The 17,388-nt window shown below is 49.4% G+C and overlaps 1 protein-coding gene across 36 annotated transcripts in view; it reads right to left on the bottom strand.

Annotated features, from left to right (window-relative positions):
- Window positions 1–11,288: 11,288 nt before the first annotated feature.
- Window positions 11,289–17,388, bottom strand: part of MYO18A (myosin XVIIIA) — a 104,404-nt gene continuing 98,304 nt past the window's right edge. For 35 of the 36 annotated variants that reach the window (XM_035300896.3, XM_054256156.2, XM_054256150.2 and 32 more), the window contains one exon: window positions 11,289–12,677. Coding sequence is in view for 14 of the 36 variants with exons in the window: in XM_054256156.2 (XP_054112131.2) it covers window positions 12,530–12,677 (148 nt within the window). In the remaining 22 variants the exon portion in view is untranslated. Of the gene's footprint in view, window positions 12,678–14,141; window positions 14,204–17,388 lie in introns of all 36 variants that reach the window. The other variant, XM_054256158.2, reaches the window with a different exon arrangement.

The raw sequence follows: 17,388 nt of genomic DNA, 5'->3' as shown, positions 1-17,388 counted from the left end.
GACATTTACATAATGTTGAATCGTGAATAAGCCCAGCTCTGGGGTTCCTAGTTAGCACTGCTCATCTGCATCTTTATTAAGCTTTATTAATGATTCAGCTCCTACCCCTTCCCCCAGCCCCTGCCCAGGCTGCCCCCAAGCATCAGGGTGGTTGATTGCTCATTATTTTCGACTAGATTTGTTTCACCAACATTCAGTGAGGCATGGAGTGTGGGGGTGGGCACTGGAGAGAGGAACGAATCCAAAAGTCAAGTGGAGTGAGGGGGTTGGGGGCTGGAGAACGGAAGCAGCAGCTGTGGGGAGGCAGGTCACAGCTGTGAGCAGAGGCACAGATTGAGGGACTTGGGCATCACTCTCCAAAATGCTCCTGGGGCCAACATCTTCAGGAGAGAAGGGTTTCTTAGATTCCCCGAAACGTGCTGGGTTCAAGTCCCACTCGAATCCCTGGTTTCTCTTTCATCTGCTGCCAAGCCCCCACCAGGCCCCGTGCTCAGCTCCGGCACAGCACTGAGGCGTCGGAGCAATGAGTGACAGTCCCCAGAGAAGTTCTCACTTTTTCCTGAGGCAGGAATTTTGCTATTTTAAAAAAAAAATCTGCTACACTTGCAAGGCAAGAACAAGCACCAGGTCTGTTGGGGAGAAAGAGATCAGAACAGATGCACTTGGTGAGAGAATCTGTAGGAAAAGGGAATACTGTGTCCACAGAGAGTTTGAGCCCACCTTGAAAGAGGAACCCAGAGATGGGCAGCCCTCACCTGGTCTGAGCGGCTCTGGGGGCTGCCTGGTCGCCTGGCCGGAAACGAGGAGAAGTGTTTAATGGTATGAACATGAAGGAGTTGGCAGGAAGCTGGTAGGGGAAAGAGCATTTCTCAACCCTGGCTGCGCATTATAACCACCTGGGGAGCTTTAAAAATCGTGATGTTTGGGCCCCACACAAGACCAATTAAATCAGAATTGCTGAGGGAAAAGGCCTGAGGCATCATATTTTTTAAAAAGCTCTTCAATTTTGTTTGGATCCTAAACGGACCAATTTAAATATACATATTATAAAATATATAACAAAAATATATAATAAAATCAGGGACATTTAAACACTGACTGGATGTTTTGTATTAAGGAATTATGTTTTAGATGTGATAAGAGTATTGTGATTATGTTTTATAAAGAGTCATTTTCTGGCTGGGTGTGATGTCGTATGCCTGTAATCCCAGTGCTTTGGGAGGCCGAGGTGGGAGGATCATCACTTGAGGCCAGGCGTTTGAGGCTGCAGTGAGTTATGATCATGCCATTGCACTCCAGCCAGGATAAAAGAGCAAGGCTTTGTTTCTGTTTAGGAAAAAAAAAAAAAAGCTTGGCCTGGAGCAACGGTGGCTCACGCCTGTAATCCCAGCACTTTGGGAGGCTAAGGCAGGTGGATCACAAGGTCAAGAGTTCGAGACCAGTCTGGCCAATATGGTGAAACCACCTCTCTACTAAAAATAAAAAAATTAGCCAGGCATGGTGGTGGGTGCCTGTAGTTCCCAGCTGAGGCGGGAGGATACCTTGAACCTGGGAGGTGGAGGTTGCAGTGAGCTGAGATCACGCCACTGCACCCCAGCCTGGTGACAGCAGAGCAAAGACTCTGTCTCAAAAAAAATGAAATAAAATAAAATAAAAACAAAAATACAAAATATTAGCTGGGTGTGGTGGTGTGTGCCTGTAGTCCCAGCTACTCAGGAGGCTGAGGCAGAAGAATAGCTTGAACCCAGGAGGTGGAGGTTGCAGTGAGCCAAGATGGCATCACTGCACTCCAGCCTGGCGAGAGAGTGAGACTCTCCTCCCCTCCCCTCCCCTCCCCTCCCCTCCCCTTTCCTTTTCTGACCTCTCTTCTCGTCTCCTCTCTTTTCTGACATCCTGACATCCTCTCACTCTGTCACCCAGGCTGAAGTGCTGAAGTACAGTGGTGCTATCACAGGTCACTGCAGCCTTGCCTTCCAGGTTCAAGTGATCCTTCTACCTTAACCTCCCAAGTAGCCGGCACTACAAGCACACACCACCATGCCTGGCTAATTATTTTTAGTTTTTGTAGAGACGGGAGCTCTCTATGTTGCCCAGACTGGTCTCAAACTCCTGGGCTCAAGTGATTCACTTACCTCGGTCTTCCAAACTGTTGGGATTACAGACGTGAGCCACCGTGCCTGGCCTCATTTTCTTTTCTTTGAGGGATACAAAACTATTTCCTGGTGAAATGACATCATGTCTGTCAGCTTCAAAATAATACAGTGAAGAGAATGGGGAAGTGGCAGGGTTGCCAATGAAGCAAGATTCCCTGTTGATAACTGTTTTAATTTTTCTTATTTTAAATTAAATTCAGGCCAGGTTTGGTGGCTCACGCCTGTAATCCCAGCACTTTGAGAGACAGAGGTGGGTGGATCACCTGAAGTCAGGGGTTTGAGACCAGCATGACCAACATGGTGAAACCCTGTCTCTACTAAATACAAAAAAATTAGCCAGGTATGGTGGCACATGCCTGTAATCTGAGCTACCTGGGAGGCTGAGACAGGAGAACCACTTGTACCTGGGAGGCAGAGGTTGCAGTGAGCTGAGATTGGGCCATTGCACTCCAGCCTGGGCAACAGGAGTGAAACTCTGTCTCAAAAAAAATTTTTTTTTAATTTAATTTTTTATATGGGGGTCTCACTGTGTTTCCCAGGCTGAATTTGAACTCCTGGGCTCAAGGAATTCTCCCATCTCAGCCTCCTGAAGAGTGATAACTTGAAGCTGATTAATGGGTAAACAGGTGTATTAGTCCAGTCTCACACTGCTATGAAGAAATATTGAAGACTGGGTAATTTACAAAGAAAGGTTTAATTGACTCAGTTCCATGTGATTGGGGAAGGCCTCAGGAAACTTACAATCATGATGAAAGGTACCTCTTCATAGGGCTGCAGGAGAGAGAATGAGTGCAGAGTGAAGTGTGGAAAAGCTCCTTATAAGAAAGGAGCTCCATCAGCTCGCCTGAGAACTCACTCATTATCACAAGAACAGCATGGGGGTAACTGCCCCATGATTCAATTACCTCCCATTGGGTCCATCCCACGACACATGGGGATTACGGGAACTATAGTTCAAGATGAGATCTGGGTGGGGACACAACCAAACCATATCAACAGTTTCATTCATTATGCCATTTTTTTTTTTTTTTTTTTTTTTTTTTTGTATATAAACCAAAATAGCCAGGGATGAGAACCTCAGAAGCAGCCACTTAGGAAGACAGGGGCCACCTCAGCACTTCTGCAGGCAGAACCGGCTTGGAGGAGAACAGGTTTGCAGGACCCTAAATAAGAGGGGAGGGCTGGCTCTGTCTCCAACGTCCCGAGCCCTGGGCAGCATAGGGCCACTTGGGGAAAGAATAACCGGCACTTAGAGATGCAACTTGGGGTTTGGAGGGCTCTGCAAACTTCTTCCCTGTAAGCCCACACAGCCTCTGCGGACTGAGTCCCCATGCTTTGTGTACCAGGCCTGGAGGCCAGACTGAGGGAGCCACCTGCCTAAGACAAGCAATGCAAACAATGAGCTGCTTCTCTCTGCCTCTCTGCCCTCTCCTGATCAGCTCCACAGGGATTCAGACCCCCATCTCCTTTGGCATCCCCCACTGCCCATCACCAGTGCTTCCCTGCACTGTCACTCCTCTGACAGGCTCATCTACCAGTGCCAGAGAACGTTAGCCCAGGTGACTTTGTTGGGGGTTGGGGGGAGCCTGAACACAAATCTGTAGAACTGTGAGCACCCAGGACCCCATCGACAGAGGGAGAGGGAGATGGCCCCAGAGAGATTCCCCGGTAGCTTGACCTTACTTGCATATCACTCTTTTAATGAACAAATCAAACGAATCCTAAATTCTCAGTTATCTAACATTCCAGACTAGTTGAGTCTCTTCAGCCTTGGCCCATGACCAACACAGGAGTGCCCATGTTCTTCACGTGCTCCTGAGAAACAGTTTCCTGCCCTGCTGAAGTGGATGCCCCGATCCCGCTGCACAATTCAGCCCTGTCCTCCAGCCATTTCCACCGGCCCACCTGCTCCGGCCTCCCGCTCCGGCCTCTCGCTCAATTTGGGGCTCTATCTGTCTTCTATGCTCCATTACCTTCCCCCATGGCCTCTAGGGGATGGGGAGGGGAGAGAGTTGGAGAGAGGGGGGCTGTTGAAGAGATTTTTGGAATCGGTGCCTGCGAATCACCCGCTGCCATGAGTTATTTCAGCGCTGATGTTTGTCTCGAGCTGATTATTCCAGCCCGAGAACAGGTGGAGCAGCCTGCGGTGGTTTATTCGTCAGCCAAGGCCATCTGTTCCCAACAAGCTGAGATTTGTAGCTGATTTCTTCTGGGGAGCAAGGAATAGGGGTGGGGAGGGAGATGGAGATCACTCCCACCCCCCAGGGGACTTGCTCCTCCCAGACCTTCCAGGACGCCTGAACCTCAGGGCTTCCTGTTTTACTAGGGGTCCTGCATTTTCTCAGAGAAACTCACTGGTCACTCAACTCTGGCAACAACATTTCCCTAAGGGGCTACACCTTAGATTAAATCATGTATTAGAAGCACAAATCTCCCAGCCAGGCACAAAGTCTGGCCAATGAGCCACGTGCCCCTGTTGCAGATCTTTGAGAAAAAAAAAGTATATCACTATGACACAAATATCCTAAATGACCTTCTCAGTTCTTGGCTTCTCCTCATCGCAACCCCACTGCCAGTCCCTTTAACAAAAACATCCTCACCTAAACCGATCACCTGCAGGGCTCCTGGCTAAGTGGGAGGGCTTGGTCTAGATGCTCTTGTCTCATCTGCCCTGCTCCCCTCCTCTAAATACCCTGTTCATGTTCCACCCTCCAATCTGTTCCTCTTCCAGCTTCCACTCTCAGCTGTGCCAAGAGAGCCTGCTGCTTTAAGAATGGCTTTCCCTGAGCAAGGGATATAAGCAGTTTCTAAGCAGCATTGCCACACGGTTTGCCACTCCCCCCATTGCCCCACCTGCTATGATTTCTGCATATGAAATGCTGGGAAAGAAGTGACTCTTATAGTCACGCTAATATGACAAATTGGGGCCTTCTTTGGTGTTGCTACACACATCTGTACTGACTTTTAAAAACGGTAAGAAAACTTGGTATTGAAAGCACAGCTACTTCACCTATAACCCCACATCCCCAAGTAAAACTACTTACAGTTTTCAGATGTCCCTTCTAATATTTACTTATTGATTTGTGTTTTCCCATCTACTTTTGTCATGTCTATATGTAACCTTAGGAACCCATTAACAGAGCTAGAAGACTGCCTCACTTTCTAGTTGGTTCTCTCGGCTTATTTTGTCAGTTCTGGTAGCAGACAGTCCTTTCTACTATTAAATCCTGCCTAGTGGCTGAGTATGTGTCTACCAGAAACAGATGTGCTCCGGAACCCACAGATGTGCTCCAGAACCCACAAAGGCAGGCCATGAGACCTGTGCTTCCAGGGCAGAAACTTCCAGGGAATGTACTCACTAGGGTCGCTCTCCCTTGGACAGTAGTCCCCCAGCGGCCCTCAAGCAAGGGTGCCAACCTGCAATTGATGCCAGCCCCCAAGGTTAAGATGAGCCATAAGACCTCTTTTGTCGCATACTATTTTATATTTGCCTGGCTACCTGTCACTCACCTGTCTTTCAAAGTCCTAATGTTTCTGAATCTACTGACTATATCTTCCCCATACAGAGATCTTTTAAACTCCTTTTCTTAAAAAAAAGGGAAAAAAAAGAATTTCCATTTTCAAATTCCCTAGTGTCCTCTCTTTCCCAAATCCATTTGCTTCTTTTCCTAATCTAGTCAGATCATAGTCGTGGCACAAAACATATAAAAATTTATTAAAATGTGGAAACTCTTTGACTCTTAAGCCAAAGTCACTTCAAATGTAATTTGCCTGGATAGTGTCAAAACATAATATCTTTTTTGAATTTTCTTTTTTTGTAAAACCATCATAGCTGACTTTTGATATCTAAAGCAAATTCCATCTGCACATATAAGTATTCCACTGGGGGATTTATGTCACTGACTTCAGTCGCAAAGCACGCACTCTTTTTGGAATCTCCCTTATGTATATGACCCATCACTGGGGCGCACGTTATAAAAGATTCAATTTCTCTGTACGATTCTTTCTAAACACATGCAGCATCCTTGTTAACTCCAAAATGGCTATTGCTGTGGAAATCTTTCCTCCCAGATCAAATAGCGGGAATGGTCTGGATTGTTGTTGTACTGTAATGAAATTAGACTGAAGTGAATATAGCTTAAAATATGCATTCTGAGCGATGTGGAACTGTTATTCATATTGCTGGCACAGTGGGAGTGAAGTGAAAATGTGATAATGTATGGGGGATGCTCTGAAAATTGTGAAGAGCAACGCAAATGTGAAGTAGATATTTTCCCCCCAAATTGCCAAGAAGCGTTTCCTTTCTGAGGCCAGGCCTTGTCGAATGCCAAGCGCACACAATTTGAGATGAGGATCGTGGCAGCAGTTCTTTGCTTTCTTGCCTCTCACTGCATCCTCTGCCAAGGCCAGAATAGTTAGGAGACGCCTGGCCAGCTGCTGGAAGCAAGTTGAGGACTCTGCTTAGAAAGATGACATCACCCCTCAGCCTTGGTTTTCTTTCCAGGTCTTCACAGAGTTGTGATGGAGGTGAAATGAGTTGTAGGCAAAGTGGATAAACACTGGGGCCATCATACTAAGTTCTCAACAAATGGGAACTATTGTTGGTCTTATTACCCTCCTCATCACCGCACAAGTGTCACTACTGACAGGATAGGAAGGGGCAGTCCCAGTCACTGGCTCTTGGCCTCAGCTCAGACCAAAGACTTCCCAGTGCACTTAAAAGGGCGGGAAACAGTATTTCCCGTTTGCTGGAAGAGTAGATGGGTCCTTATGCCGCTGTAATCCTTAAAAGGGCAACGCAGTTCCTGGCCGGGCGCGTTTGACGCACGCCTGTAATCCGAACATTTTAGGAGGCTGAGGCAGTTGGATCACCTGAGGTCAGGAGTTCGCGACCAGCCTGACTAACATGGTGAAACCCCGTCTTTACTAAATACAAAAAAATTAGCCGGGCGTGGTGGCACATGCCTATAATCCAAGCTACTTGGAAGGCTGAGGCAGTAGAATCGCTTGTACCTGGGAGGCGGAGGTTGCAGTGAGCGGAGATTGCGCCTTTGTACTCCAGCTAGGCTAACAAGAGCGAAACTCCGTTTCAAAAAATAAAAATAAAAAAAGGGCAACCCAGATGGACTCGCCTGTCAGCGACTAGAAAACCCATTGCCCTTTTAAGAGGCGTGGCTTCTTGTTATTGAATAAAGAACCTCCACGCGGAGGCGGGACCACAAGGCCGAAGAACAGTGGACACGCAAATGAGATATGAATATGCTAATGACTTTCGCTTTCCCAGTGAATGGCAAGGCAGAGCAGGCTAGGGAAGGAGAGGAAATGAGAGGATGAGGTTCAACCGAGCGACTGAAGGGAAACCAACTCCCAATAGACCATGCACGACGTTTCTTCCGCAGCACCGGGATCTCGAGGCCCCACTGGCACCACCCGTCAATCCCTCAAGTTCCTCACTAGAGGGGATGAAGGGGAAGGGCGTGGGAGATTCTTTTGGCTGTGGTAAGGAGCTCTGAATTTAGACTCCAGAAGGTTCTTGCCAGCAGTACTACCTTGTTCCACAGATGGGGAAACCGAGGCCTGACAGGTTAAGCCCCTTCTCCAAGGTTACAGTGCTAGAGGCAGAAGAGCTCAGTTTGGCAGGTTTTGTCTATTTTTGCTTTGTTTTCACTACTGCACGTGGGCACCACTCTGGAGGTGAAAAGGCAGCAGCCACTAAGGCAGCAGAGCTTGGTACATTATCAAGCATGTCCCGGCCTGCCCACCAGGCTGGAGGTTTTAGAAAATACGTCCTGGGGAAGATGAAAGGAGTCGGGTGGCTGCCAGTAGCCAAGCAGGCAAGGACAAATTATCACAGACTTGTCTGGAATGTGTTGCTATATAAAAGGTGATGAAGTGTTCCAGCTTCCCAGAGAACCAGTGCAGTGGAAATGAACAGGGAACAGAAAGGATTAGGGTTAGATTTAAGGCAGTACTTTCTCTCAGGGATGAAAATTGGGCCCTTTATTCAGTGACCAACGCAGGCTAAGGACTCATCCCCCTCCCTTCCACTTCTGAGGCCTTTGGGAATCCATCTCCCTCCAGTCCCACATGGCCTGCTTGGAGGTCAGGAATGAATTAGATGACTTTTAAAAGTCCCCACTATTCAGGTAGGAGATCCTTTCTCTGGATGGGCCTCCTGCGCTCTTTGCTGAGGGTGAGGACAGCAGCAGCTCTGGCTCCAGGGCCCTGGGGGAGAAACAGCAGTCATGGCATCTCTTGCAACACGCTCCCTGCCAAATTGATTCAAATTGGCTTGGATATGAACATATGATTAAAGGAGCGGCGTGATTCATTTATCAGGAGAGATTAAAGAGCGGCATCTGCGAAGCCTAGCTGGGGGACAATTAAGGAGCAAATCACTAAGTGTCTGTGCCACCAGGCGGGGGGGCGGGGGAGGATGGGGGAAGGACAACTGGGATAATCTGCCAAGGAGACACAAGGAAAAAAAGACCATTTAGGGGTCACTGCCTGCCACTGCCATTTCTAGGCAGAGACTGGACACCATGGGGAGTCCCACAGGGTGCTGGTTCCCGCCCGTGCCTCTTATTCAGGAGTCAGAGCAATCCTGGGGATCTGCAATTATAGAGAGGATCTAGCAGGCTGGCTTTGAGTCTTGCAAAGAGCCAGATCTGCCTTCCGCAGCATCTTAAGGACCAGAGAGAGGTACCATGAACGTACAGGTAAGGCCAACAGCACAGTTTTCAAGGTACACCCAAAATGAAGATGGGCTTTGGTGGCCCTAAAGGCTCCTGGACTCCTCTGGGGAACTGGTGCCAAGGAATTGTCTCCTCAGCCTGGAGCCCACCACCTTGGCCAAGGGGCTGTGCTGAAACTTGGAGAAACATGTGGCAATGCATAGCCAGCCTGTGGCATGTTCTACCATCACCTATCTTTCCTTGCCCCTGGACCTTTGTTTAAGCTCTTCTTCTCAGTATGCCTTTCCCAGCAAGTCTACCTATGGAAGTGCTATTTTCAAGCCCTGGTCAAAATACCAGCTCCTTTTAGAGGCTTTCCCAATTCTCCATGCCAAAGAGAATATCTCCCTCCATAATATGTCCAAAGCAACTTCTTCATCCTTGTTATGTCTTATGTAATTATTTCAACATGAATCTGCTCCAGCCCTCGTCCACGAGCCCCTGGAGGATGGACACTATGATGTGTTCCTCTCTAACCACCCACTCCAAGCTTGCACACACTAAGAAGTGCAGTACGTATTTTGTGTCTACCTCCCTCCGCTTTATGAAGGAAGAGACCTTATCCATCACCAGCACCCAGAATGGGGCCTAGGCACAGCAGGCAGTCATGAACTATTTCTCAACTGTTAGGCAAGTGAGTATGTTTTCTGACTTGAACAAAGCTTTTTATCCCAGGTGGGGTTATTGGAGGTTGATGTTGGAGTTTCCAGTTAAACAGAGGCCTGACTCAGTATGAGTGAACAGATTTGGGAATTCATCTAAAGGTGGCAGGGAGGTTTGTCACACTAGTTCCTGGGAGAAACAGAAAATGTACTGCGCTATGTGAAAACAGAAATAAAAGATGAGAGTGATAGAACTGAACACAAGCTAGCAGTCTATTTTTCCCCCCAAGTAACTTAGGCCAGGCACAGTGGCTCATGCCTGTAATTCTAGCACTTTGGGAGGCGAGGTAGGCAGATCACTTGAGGTCACAGTTTGAGACCAGTCTAGCCAACATGGTGAAATTCCTTCTCTATTAAAAATACAAAAATTAGCTGGATGTGGTGGTACACATCTGCAAGTCCCAGCTACTTGGGGGCTGAGGCGGGAGAATTGCTTGAACCCCAGGAGGTGGAGGTTGCAGTGAGCTGAGATTGTGCCACTGCACTCCAGCTTGGGCGTCACAGCAAGAATCTGTCACCAAAAGAAAAACAGTAACTTCACTTTTACTACCGTCTCTATCCTCTTCTCTATTCTATCATGGAGCATTGGAGGGGGCAGTCTCCTTCGTTCAAGACAAATCTACTTCTCACTCTGTCCCACTCATTTTGGGAGACTTTTCTCCCTCCTTCCCTTTCTGACTCTTTCTGGGTGGCTGACATTACCAGGGCCTCAGCACTTGGGCTGTTTGACATCTTTTCCCACCAATCTGCCCAAACTACTTTATTCGTTCAGGCATTATAACTGGCCACACTACAGAAGGTAGAAGAGAAGGAGGGGGGTCATTTGTTTCTTGCCCTTCTGCATGAGCTGCCTCTTTGCTGTCAATGAAGGAACAAAGCATGGAGTGGGGCATGCAGACAGACCGAGCGGGCACAGAGACAGCGCTCCCAACTTTTTCGAGTTGCCCTGTAGGCCAGAGCTAGTTCTGAGAATTTTCATCAAAAAGTCACCTTTGAAATGACTAAAATTAAACTTTTAAAAAATGTTCTAGCCGGGCGTGGTGGCTCATGCCTGTAATCCCAGCACTTTGGGAGGCCAAGGTGGGTGGATCACAAGGTCAAGAGATTGAGACCATCCTGGTCAACATGGTGAAATGCCGTCTCTACTAAAAATACAAGAAATTAGCTGGGCATGGTGGTGCGTGCCTGTAATCCCAGCTACTCAGGAGGCTGAGGCAGGAGAATTGCCTGAACCCAGAAGGCGGAGGCTGCGGTGAGCCGAGATTGCGCCATCGCACTCCAGCCTGGATAACAAGAGCGAAACTCCGTCTCAAAAAAAAAAAAAAAAAAATGTTCTAATGAGAGGGGCTTGCATCCTTTAAAAAAAAATGAAAAAGAGGGAGAGAAGATGGAATCTCTGTAACTAGTGAGATTTAATAATCAGAGACCTCAACATTCCCTTGTGGAGGCCAGGATGAGGCTTGAAAGGCTCTGCAAACCTGAATCACAGTCCCCAGGCTCTTCACATAAAAGGAGGGGCTTGTGTCTTCCTTGACCAATCCCCTCATCCCACTACCTCTGCCTGCCCCAAAATGCATTGCCCAGGCTCAAGAGGCATTGGTCTGACACTTTGGGGAGCAGGCCAGAGATCAGGGTGATGTCCCCATGGTCCCCATCAGAATCCTGCCTCTGCCTATCCTGCTACAACCAATCTGGACTTTACCTGAGCCTGAAGGAACAGGCAGGAAAACCGCCCCAGCCAGGAGGAAAAGGGCCTTTATTTCCATACATCAGGTAAATAGGGAGGAGCACAGCCCAATGAATACAAACCAATTGCAGGAGAGAAGCGGGGTGGCAGATGGGAGCAGCACCAGGCACTGCCCTTGGGCTTCCAAGTCTGGTGGAGTTCTCAGGATAACCTTTTAGGGTGGGGGCTGGGTCCTCCAGACCACATGGTGTTGTGTCTGGGGGCAGTGAGTTGGAAGAATGATACAGGCTCAGGACACAGGGTGAGGACCCATGTCTAATGAGCACTGGCCAAAACTTCCATCTTCAGTTTTCCTGATTGCAAAGCCCTCAATCTCAAGCCTTCCCTCTCGAGTTGAGTTTATGGTCCAGGCAACCTGGACAGAGCAGGAGGGAGGCAGTGCTTGGATCAGCCCTGAACTGGTGTAGTTGGAATGGGTTTATCTTAAATAGGTCATTGCACGTAACACGCTGAGACGAAGAGGGTGGAGTGGGGGCTGAAGGTGTGGATGGTCCCCATGCACCCTTGTCTGCATGGGCTTGCTCAACCCAGCCCAGAAGCACCAGAGAGCCCCTCCCACCTCATTCTTAGAACCTGGACCTGGCTCTGCTCACCAGTGTCTCCAGCTGCAGAGAAAGAACTGCTCTCTGAAGAGTGAAAATGGAGGTGAGATGAGATTCCCGAGTAATTTCTGGGGGGCCCAGCCACCACTGTAGCGCCCCCCGCCCCACTCTGAGGGATGCAGCTGTGATGGAGAGGTTGGGTATTTAAATTAAAAAGTAGAAAGACAGCAGGCACCAAGAAGAGAGAGCCCCCATCCCACACCAGAGGGAAGGCATCACTGCTCCTCCCCCAATCCTCCCCATGGACCCAGCAACCTAGAGTGTCCCAGTAGGCAACCTGCCCACTGTCCCTGAGCAGGGGGCTGAGAGGGAGGTCAATGTGCTGGCTCCATGCAGTGCCAGGCTACCTGCCACTGCCCACGGTGGCCCAGGGTAGAAGCCAAGAGTGTGGCATTGAGGCAGGGAGGAGCAAAAAGTTCTCTTTTCAGAAACTCCTCTTTCCCCCACCTCTTCCACGTGGAGACATCAGACACCCATAGCCTGGAAAGTTCCCCTGACAGAAGGAGGTCAGGGTGTTTCCCATGCAGAGCAGCAGTCGGGTGGGAGAGATGAGGGCCCCACCACTTCTTGGGAGAGGTGCCCAGGCAGCTGCAGGCCATAGGGTGAGAGGGCTGCAAGCCACTCCCCTGGGCTATGCACTGGTCTCTGTCAGCTTGGCCTCTGTGTCGTCGCTGTCACTCAGATTGCTGTAGGAGTATCGGGGTCTGGAGGTATTGTTGAGAGGGTCGTGCTCATCATCTGACCGGTCAGGAGCAAGGGACTTCCAGTAGCTGGTGGGGCTGCAGGGACAGAGGAATAAGGTTAGGGACAAATGACACTCCTACCTTTAAGCACCCATGCCTTTGGTTCTAGAGGCCCACAAAGCCGCATCAGAGCACTCCCCAAAAGCCAAACATTGTTAGGTAAAAACCTTCCTTGGCTTACTTGGAAGATACTCAGAGTGGTAACAGGAAGGAGACTCTGGAAGCTTTTAAAGCTCCAAGAAAAGGGATGCTGAGAGCAGTGGGTCTCAGACTCGAGCTGGCATAAGAATTTGATTCAGACTCGAGCTGGCATAAGAATTTGATGCAGGCTCCTGGGCCCTTCCTCTTAGAAATCTTGAATCACTGGCTGTTGGGTACAACCCAGGAATTCTGCATTTTCAGTCCTTTTCCAGAAGGCTCTGAAGCAAGCAGTCCATGAACCACATTGGCCTAGAGGTCTGGTGATTACAACCTGTCTAGGGTAGAAGTTCTCTTAGGCAACCGATTCCTAAAAAGATTCCCTCTGAGAAGGAGGCGCTTTCCCCATCAAATACTCCCAGATCTGAACCCTTTTCTCTAATGACAGCTCCCTGAGGCCTGTGAGAATTTTTACCCTTTACCATGGCATCATCTACTCATAAGAAATGGAGGCTCAGGAGGGAGAGGCTGGGAAGACCTGTTTTAGGGTGGCCCAAGGGGAAAAGCCCCTTTCTTAGTACAATAACATAACTTAGAGTCTTCATCAGGCTGCTGGCTCTGGAGGCTTCTAGCTAACCCGGATGTGAAGACGTCTCTTCCCCTGGATGGAGCAGGATCATGGCATTGAACAGGGAAGAGGGGACCTCATCTCACAGCTCCATCCACCTTCCCTTTTCTTTCTCTCAAAGCCTTAGGGCCACCTTCCTCTACTCCTCCTGCCTCCACTGCCTCTGTCAGTTCAAGTGCACTCTCGCTTCAAAACAACTGCAGAATACACAGCCCACTGTGGCTCCTCTCCTACTGGTGCGCCACACTCAGCTGGGTCCCTGGAGCTGCAGCCCTGCTTCCAGATCCTAGACAGTTCCAACTTCGGCAAACAGCAGTTCCATGTTCCTGCTGCCTACGATTCTGACTTAAGAAGCTGAAAAGGGCTCTTTGTTTACTAGTCCATTTAAAGTTCTATCCCCAAACCAAAAGAGGCGGAGTCATGGTTCTGCAGAAAGGACCACCTTCTCAGCTTTTCCCAAGGTGGCAGTGAGAGATGCAGAGGGCAAGATCTGCTCACTGAGTACTCGTGTGAGTAAGACATGGCCTAGGCACCCAAGACGGATTCTCTTACTTTTCACAATAACCCTATGAAATATTACGAGGAAGCCAGTCCAAAGAGATGAAAGGATCTTGCCCAAGGCCACACAGCCAATATGTAAACTTGAATCTGGGACTCTCAGACCTCAAAGACTTTGGACGATTTCACCCTGCAACTAGATGGGATGACCTAAGGAAAAAAAAAAAAGACCAAACCTGAATTCTGCTGGCTTGGGCGAGTGCCCAGGGGTTATGTAAAGATACTTCTCTCTCTGTCCCTGGGGGAAAGGAAAAGGCTGATAGAATACATGTTCAATTATGCAAAATGGCTCAGGAATGGGACAGTCTGGTTAATAGTTATCGTATTTCTCATGAATGAATTACCATTTTTAAAGGAATCAGTATAGCACAAAACACATTTAATACAAACTAGACTGAACATAAATGAGTCTCACTTTGATAGGCCAAAGGCACTTAAGGACTCTGGGGGTGGGGGGTTTTCTAGGACAAAATTATAAAGCTTACTGATGACTGTGCAACACAGAAAAAAATTGGGGTTATTTTAGCTTTGGGGTTGTTTGAATTCTAAATTAGTGGGAGCCTGGTTTGGTTCTCATTTTTTACATAGAATTTCTGGACACTCAGGGCTAGGATCTGCTGTTAGGCGAAGGAGCACCTCGTTTTGTGGGAAGACAGTGGGGTTATTTTATGGGCAGAGGGGGGCAAGGCAGATGCCAGGGCTGGAATCCAGATGCAAATGAGGCACTGCTGGCGAGCTCCGGGGTGCTGTGAACTGCTGAATAGGGGCCCTCTACTCCTTTCCACTGCCTCACCTCTTTTCAAAGTGGGGGCTCCAGGCCCCACACCCACATTCTTGTGCCTGCCAGGCAGACACCTGGATAAATGACAGCCAGGTTTCCACACTGTTTTGTCAAGATACTGGGCAGAGGCTGCCAGGGAGGTGGTAAACTCTCTGTCTCTCTGTCTTGGGCAGTGGACCCACGAGATTGCTCGTCTCTAGGTTGGGTGATCTTTAGCTAGTCTCCTTAGTGGCGTCCACTGCTCCAGCCATCAGGGAGCCAACAGCAGGCAGCTGCCCTCTTCTCCAGGGCAAGAGTCAGGGCTGGCAATTTGAACATTTTAACCAAATTGTTTAAAAAAGCCTTCCTCCCCACAAGCCAGTGTCTCCTGCTCAGGCTGTCACAAACAATTTGGTACATAGAGTAATTCCCGCCAGGCAAGCCCAGGGCAGCAGCTTCCCTCCCCTTGACTTTATTATGGAAGCTGCATTCCTGCTGCAAATTCTTGCTGGTCCTTATCACCAGATGGGAAGCTAAGCGACTGCTCCATCCCATGCCCCCACCCCAAAGCCAGTTGATGCTGAGTGCCACCGAGGTCCTCCCTCCCCAGGCCTTTTCCCTCTGGCTCCGTGTTGCTTGGCTAGGTTCTGGCTTGGTGCCACTCTACCAACAGTGAATCCAATCCTTCTTAGAGGTGGTGGTGTATAGGGTGTCAGGGCTACTCCAGCTTTCCTGGTAGAAAAGAGGAACTGCACTGGTGACTGGTGGAAGAAACAGGCTTTTGGTTTTTTGTTCTTTCTGGTTGTGGGGTCAAGGATGATGATGGGCTGAGGGCACTGGGGTCTGAAATCTGCCAGTCACCAGTCAGTGTGGAATGGCCCTGCTTTAGGCCTATGTCCTTCTTGGAGTAGAGGCACAGTGTGCAGAAAGGCCTGGCCCTCTTTGCTTTCCAAATCTCTCTCCTGGGTCCATCAGTTGACTTCTTGCCCTAGAGGTGTGGGGCACTTAGCATGCCTGCTAAGGGGAAGGCTAAGATGGCTGATCAAATATTTTAACTTTTTCTTTTTGAGATGGAGTCTCACTCTGTCACCTAGGCTGGAGTGCAGCGATGAGATCTCTGTTCATTGCAATCTCCGCCTCCCAGGTTCAAGCGATTCTCTTGCCTCTGCCTCCCAAGTAGCTGGGACTATAGGTGCACACCACCACGCCCAGCTAATTTTTGTATTTTTAGTAGAGATGGGGTTTCACCACCTTGGCCAGGCTGGTCTCAAACTCCTGACCTCAGGTGAACCGTCTGCCTCGGCTTCCCAAAGTGCTGGGATTACAGGTGTGAGCCACTGTGCCCGGCCGACTCTTGTCTTAACTATGGAGCCAACACTGGTTCCCTAGTACAACAGAGATGCTTCCTGTTCCTCCTGGAGCACTCAGTAACCATCTGCTACATGGGGGAAGTGACAGAGCAGGGCTGAGCCATTTCACTTGCTCCATTCCTTAAAAGATCTTAAATCAGTCCCTTTTGGTATAATCCATTCAAAGTCAGCCTGGATGTCCAGCTGCTCCACAGCACAAGCATGCGACAGGTGTGTTAGTTCATGCATCTGGGAAATAAATGCTCGTGTCCCAGGGGGCTGCACTCGGGGGTCATACCTCCTGGGAAGCAGCAAGCTTGCCCTGGAAGGGCACCCTGCCAAAAACAGCTTCACATAAGCAGGGTGATCTAAAATGTCACCACCCACCAGGGAAACTGCCAACAATGGGATTCCAATGAGTCAGGCTCTGCCCTTCTTTCACGGTGGGGGTGTGGGCATAAAGCGCCTAACTGCTAGATCTCCCTCCCCACAGGGAGAAGAGCTGGGGGAGGCAGGAGAGCCAGGAGGGGGTTGTCACTCAGCAGCTGCTAATTTCTATTCATTAGAACTTTACAAGATGAGTAGAACTGAGGTGACACCCATGTGTGGGCCTTTGGTGGGAAGGCTGGGGAGGGAGTCAGGCATCTCCTGGGTCTGCTGTAGGGTGTGGTGCTGTGTGGGCTGCAGCCCTGTGAACCTTGTACTCCCAGGCTTGAGATCTATGCCAGAGAGGAAGGTGGCTTTGTGGGGGTGAGGTAGGGGGAGGGAGAGCTGAGCAAAAGGCCCCATAATAGCTTAGGATCACTGATGTGCACCAACCACAGCTGGGGTGTCAGCTTGGGACCTTTCCTGGGCCCAGCCTGTTGGGGCCATGAACGAAAGCTCCTGAATGGGTGCTGCCAGGCTCGCACAGTAAACATGTCACCATGTGCTCTGCACTGGTGGTATGGAGGAATGGGTAAGGGCAAGAGGGTTGGAGGTGGGCAGACCCCACTCAGACACTGGCAACAACCCTTCCCAGCTGCGTGTGACCACAGGGCAAATGATTTAACCTCTCCAAACCTCAGCTTCATCTTCTATGAAACCAGGCTAATGAGACCTTTGTCATGGAGCTACTATGAGGGCTAAATGACTAAAGTGTGGCAGTTATTAAGGACAGTCCCTGTCCCTGGTCCAGGGTCAGGACTTGTAAGTGGGAGCTATGACATCACCAGAGATCAACTGTTGGGGCTCTGGGCTCAAGAAGGCTGACCACCTTGGCGGGCCCCTGCTCTCCGAGGCAGCCAGGAGGCTCTCCGAAGCCAGGCATGCCCA

The sequence above is a fragment of the Callithrix jacchus genome, chromosome 5 (assembly GCF_049354715.1).
Source record: "Callithrix jacchus isolate 240 chromosome 5, calJac240_pri, whole genome shotgun sequence".
Lineage (NCBI taxonomy): Eukaryota > Metazoa > Chordata > Mammalia > Primates > Cebidae > Callithrix > Callithrix jacchus.
The sequence above is the reverse complement of the archived record's forward strand: the minus strand, read 5'-3'. Positions and strand labels throughout refer to the sequence as shown.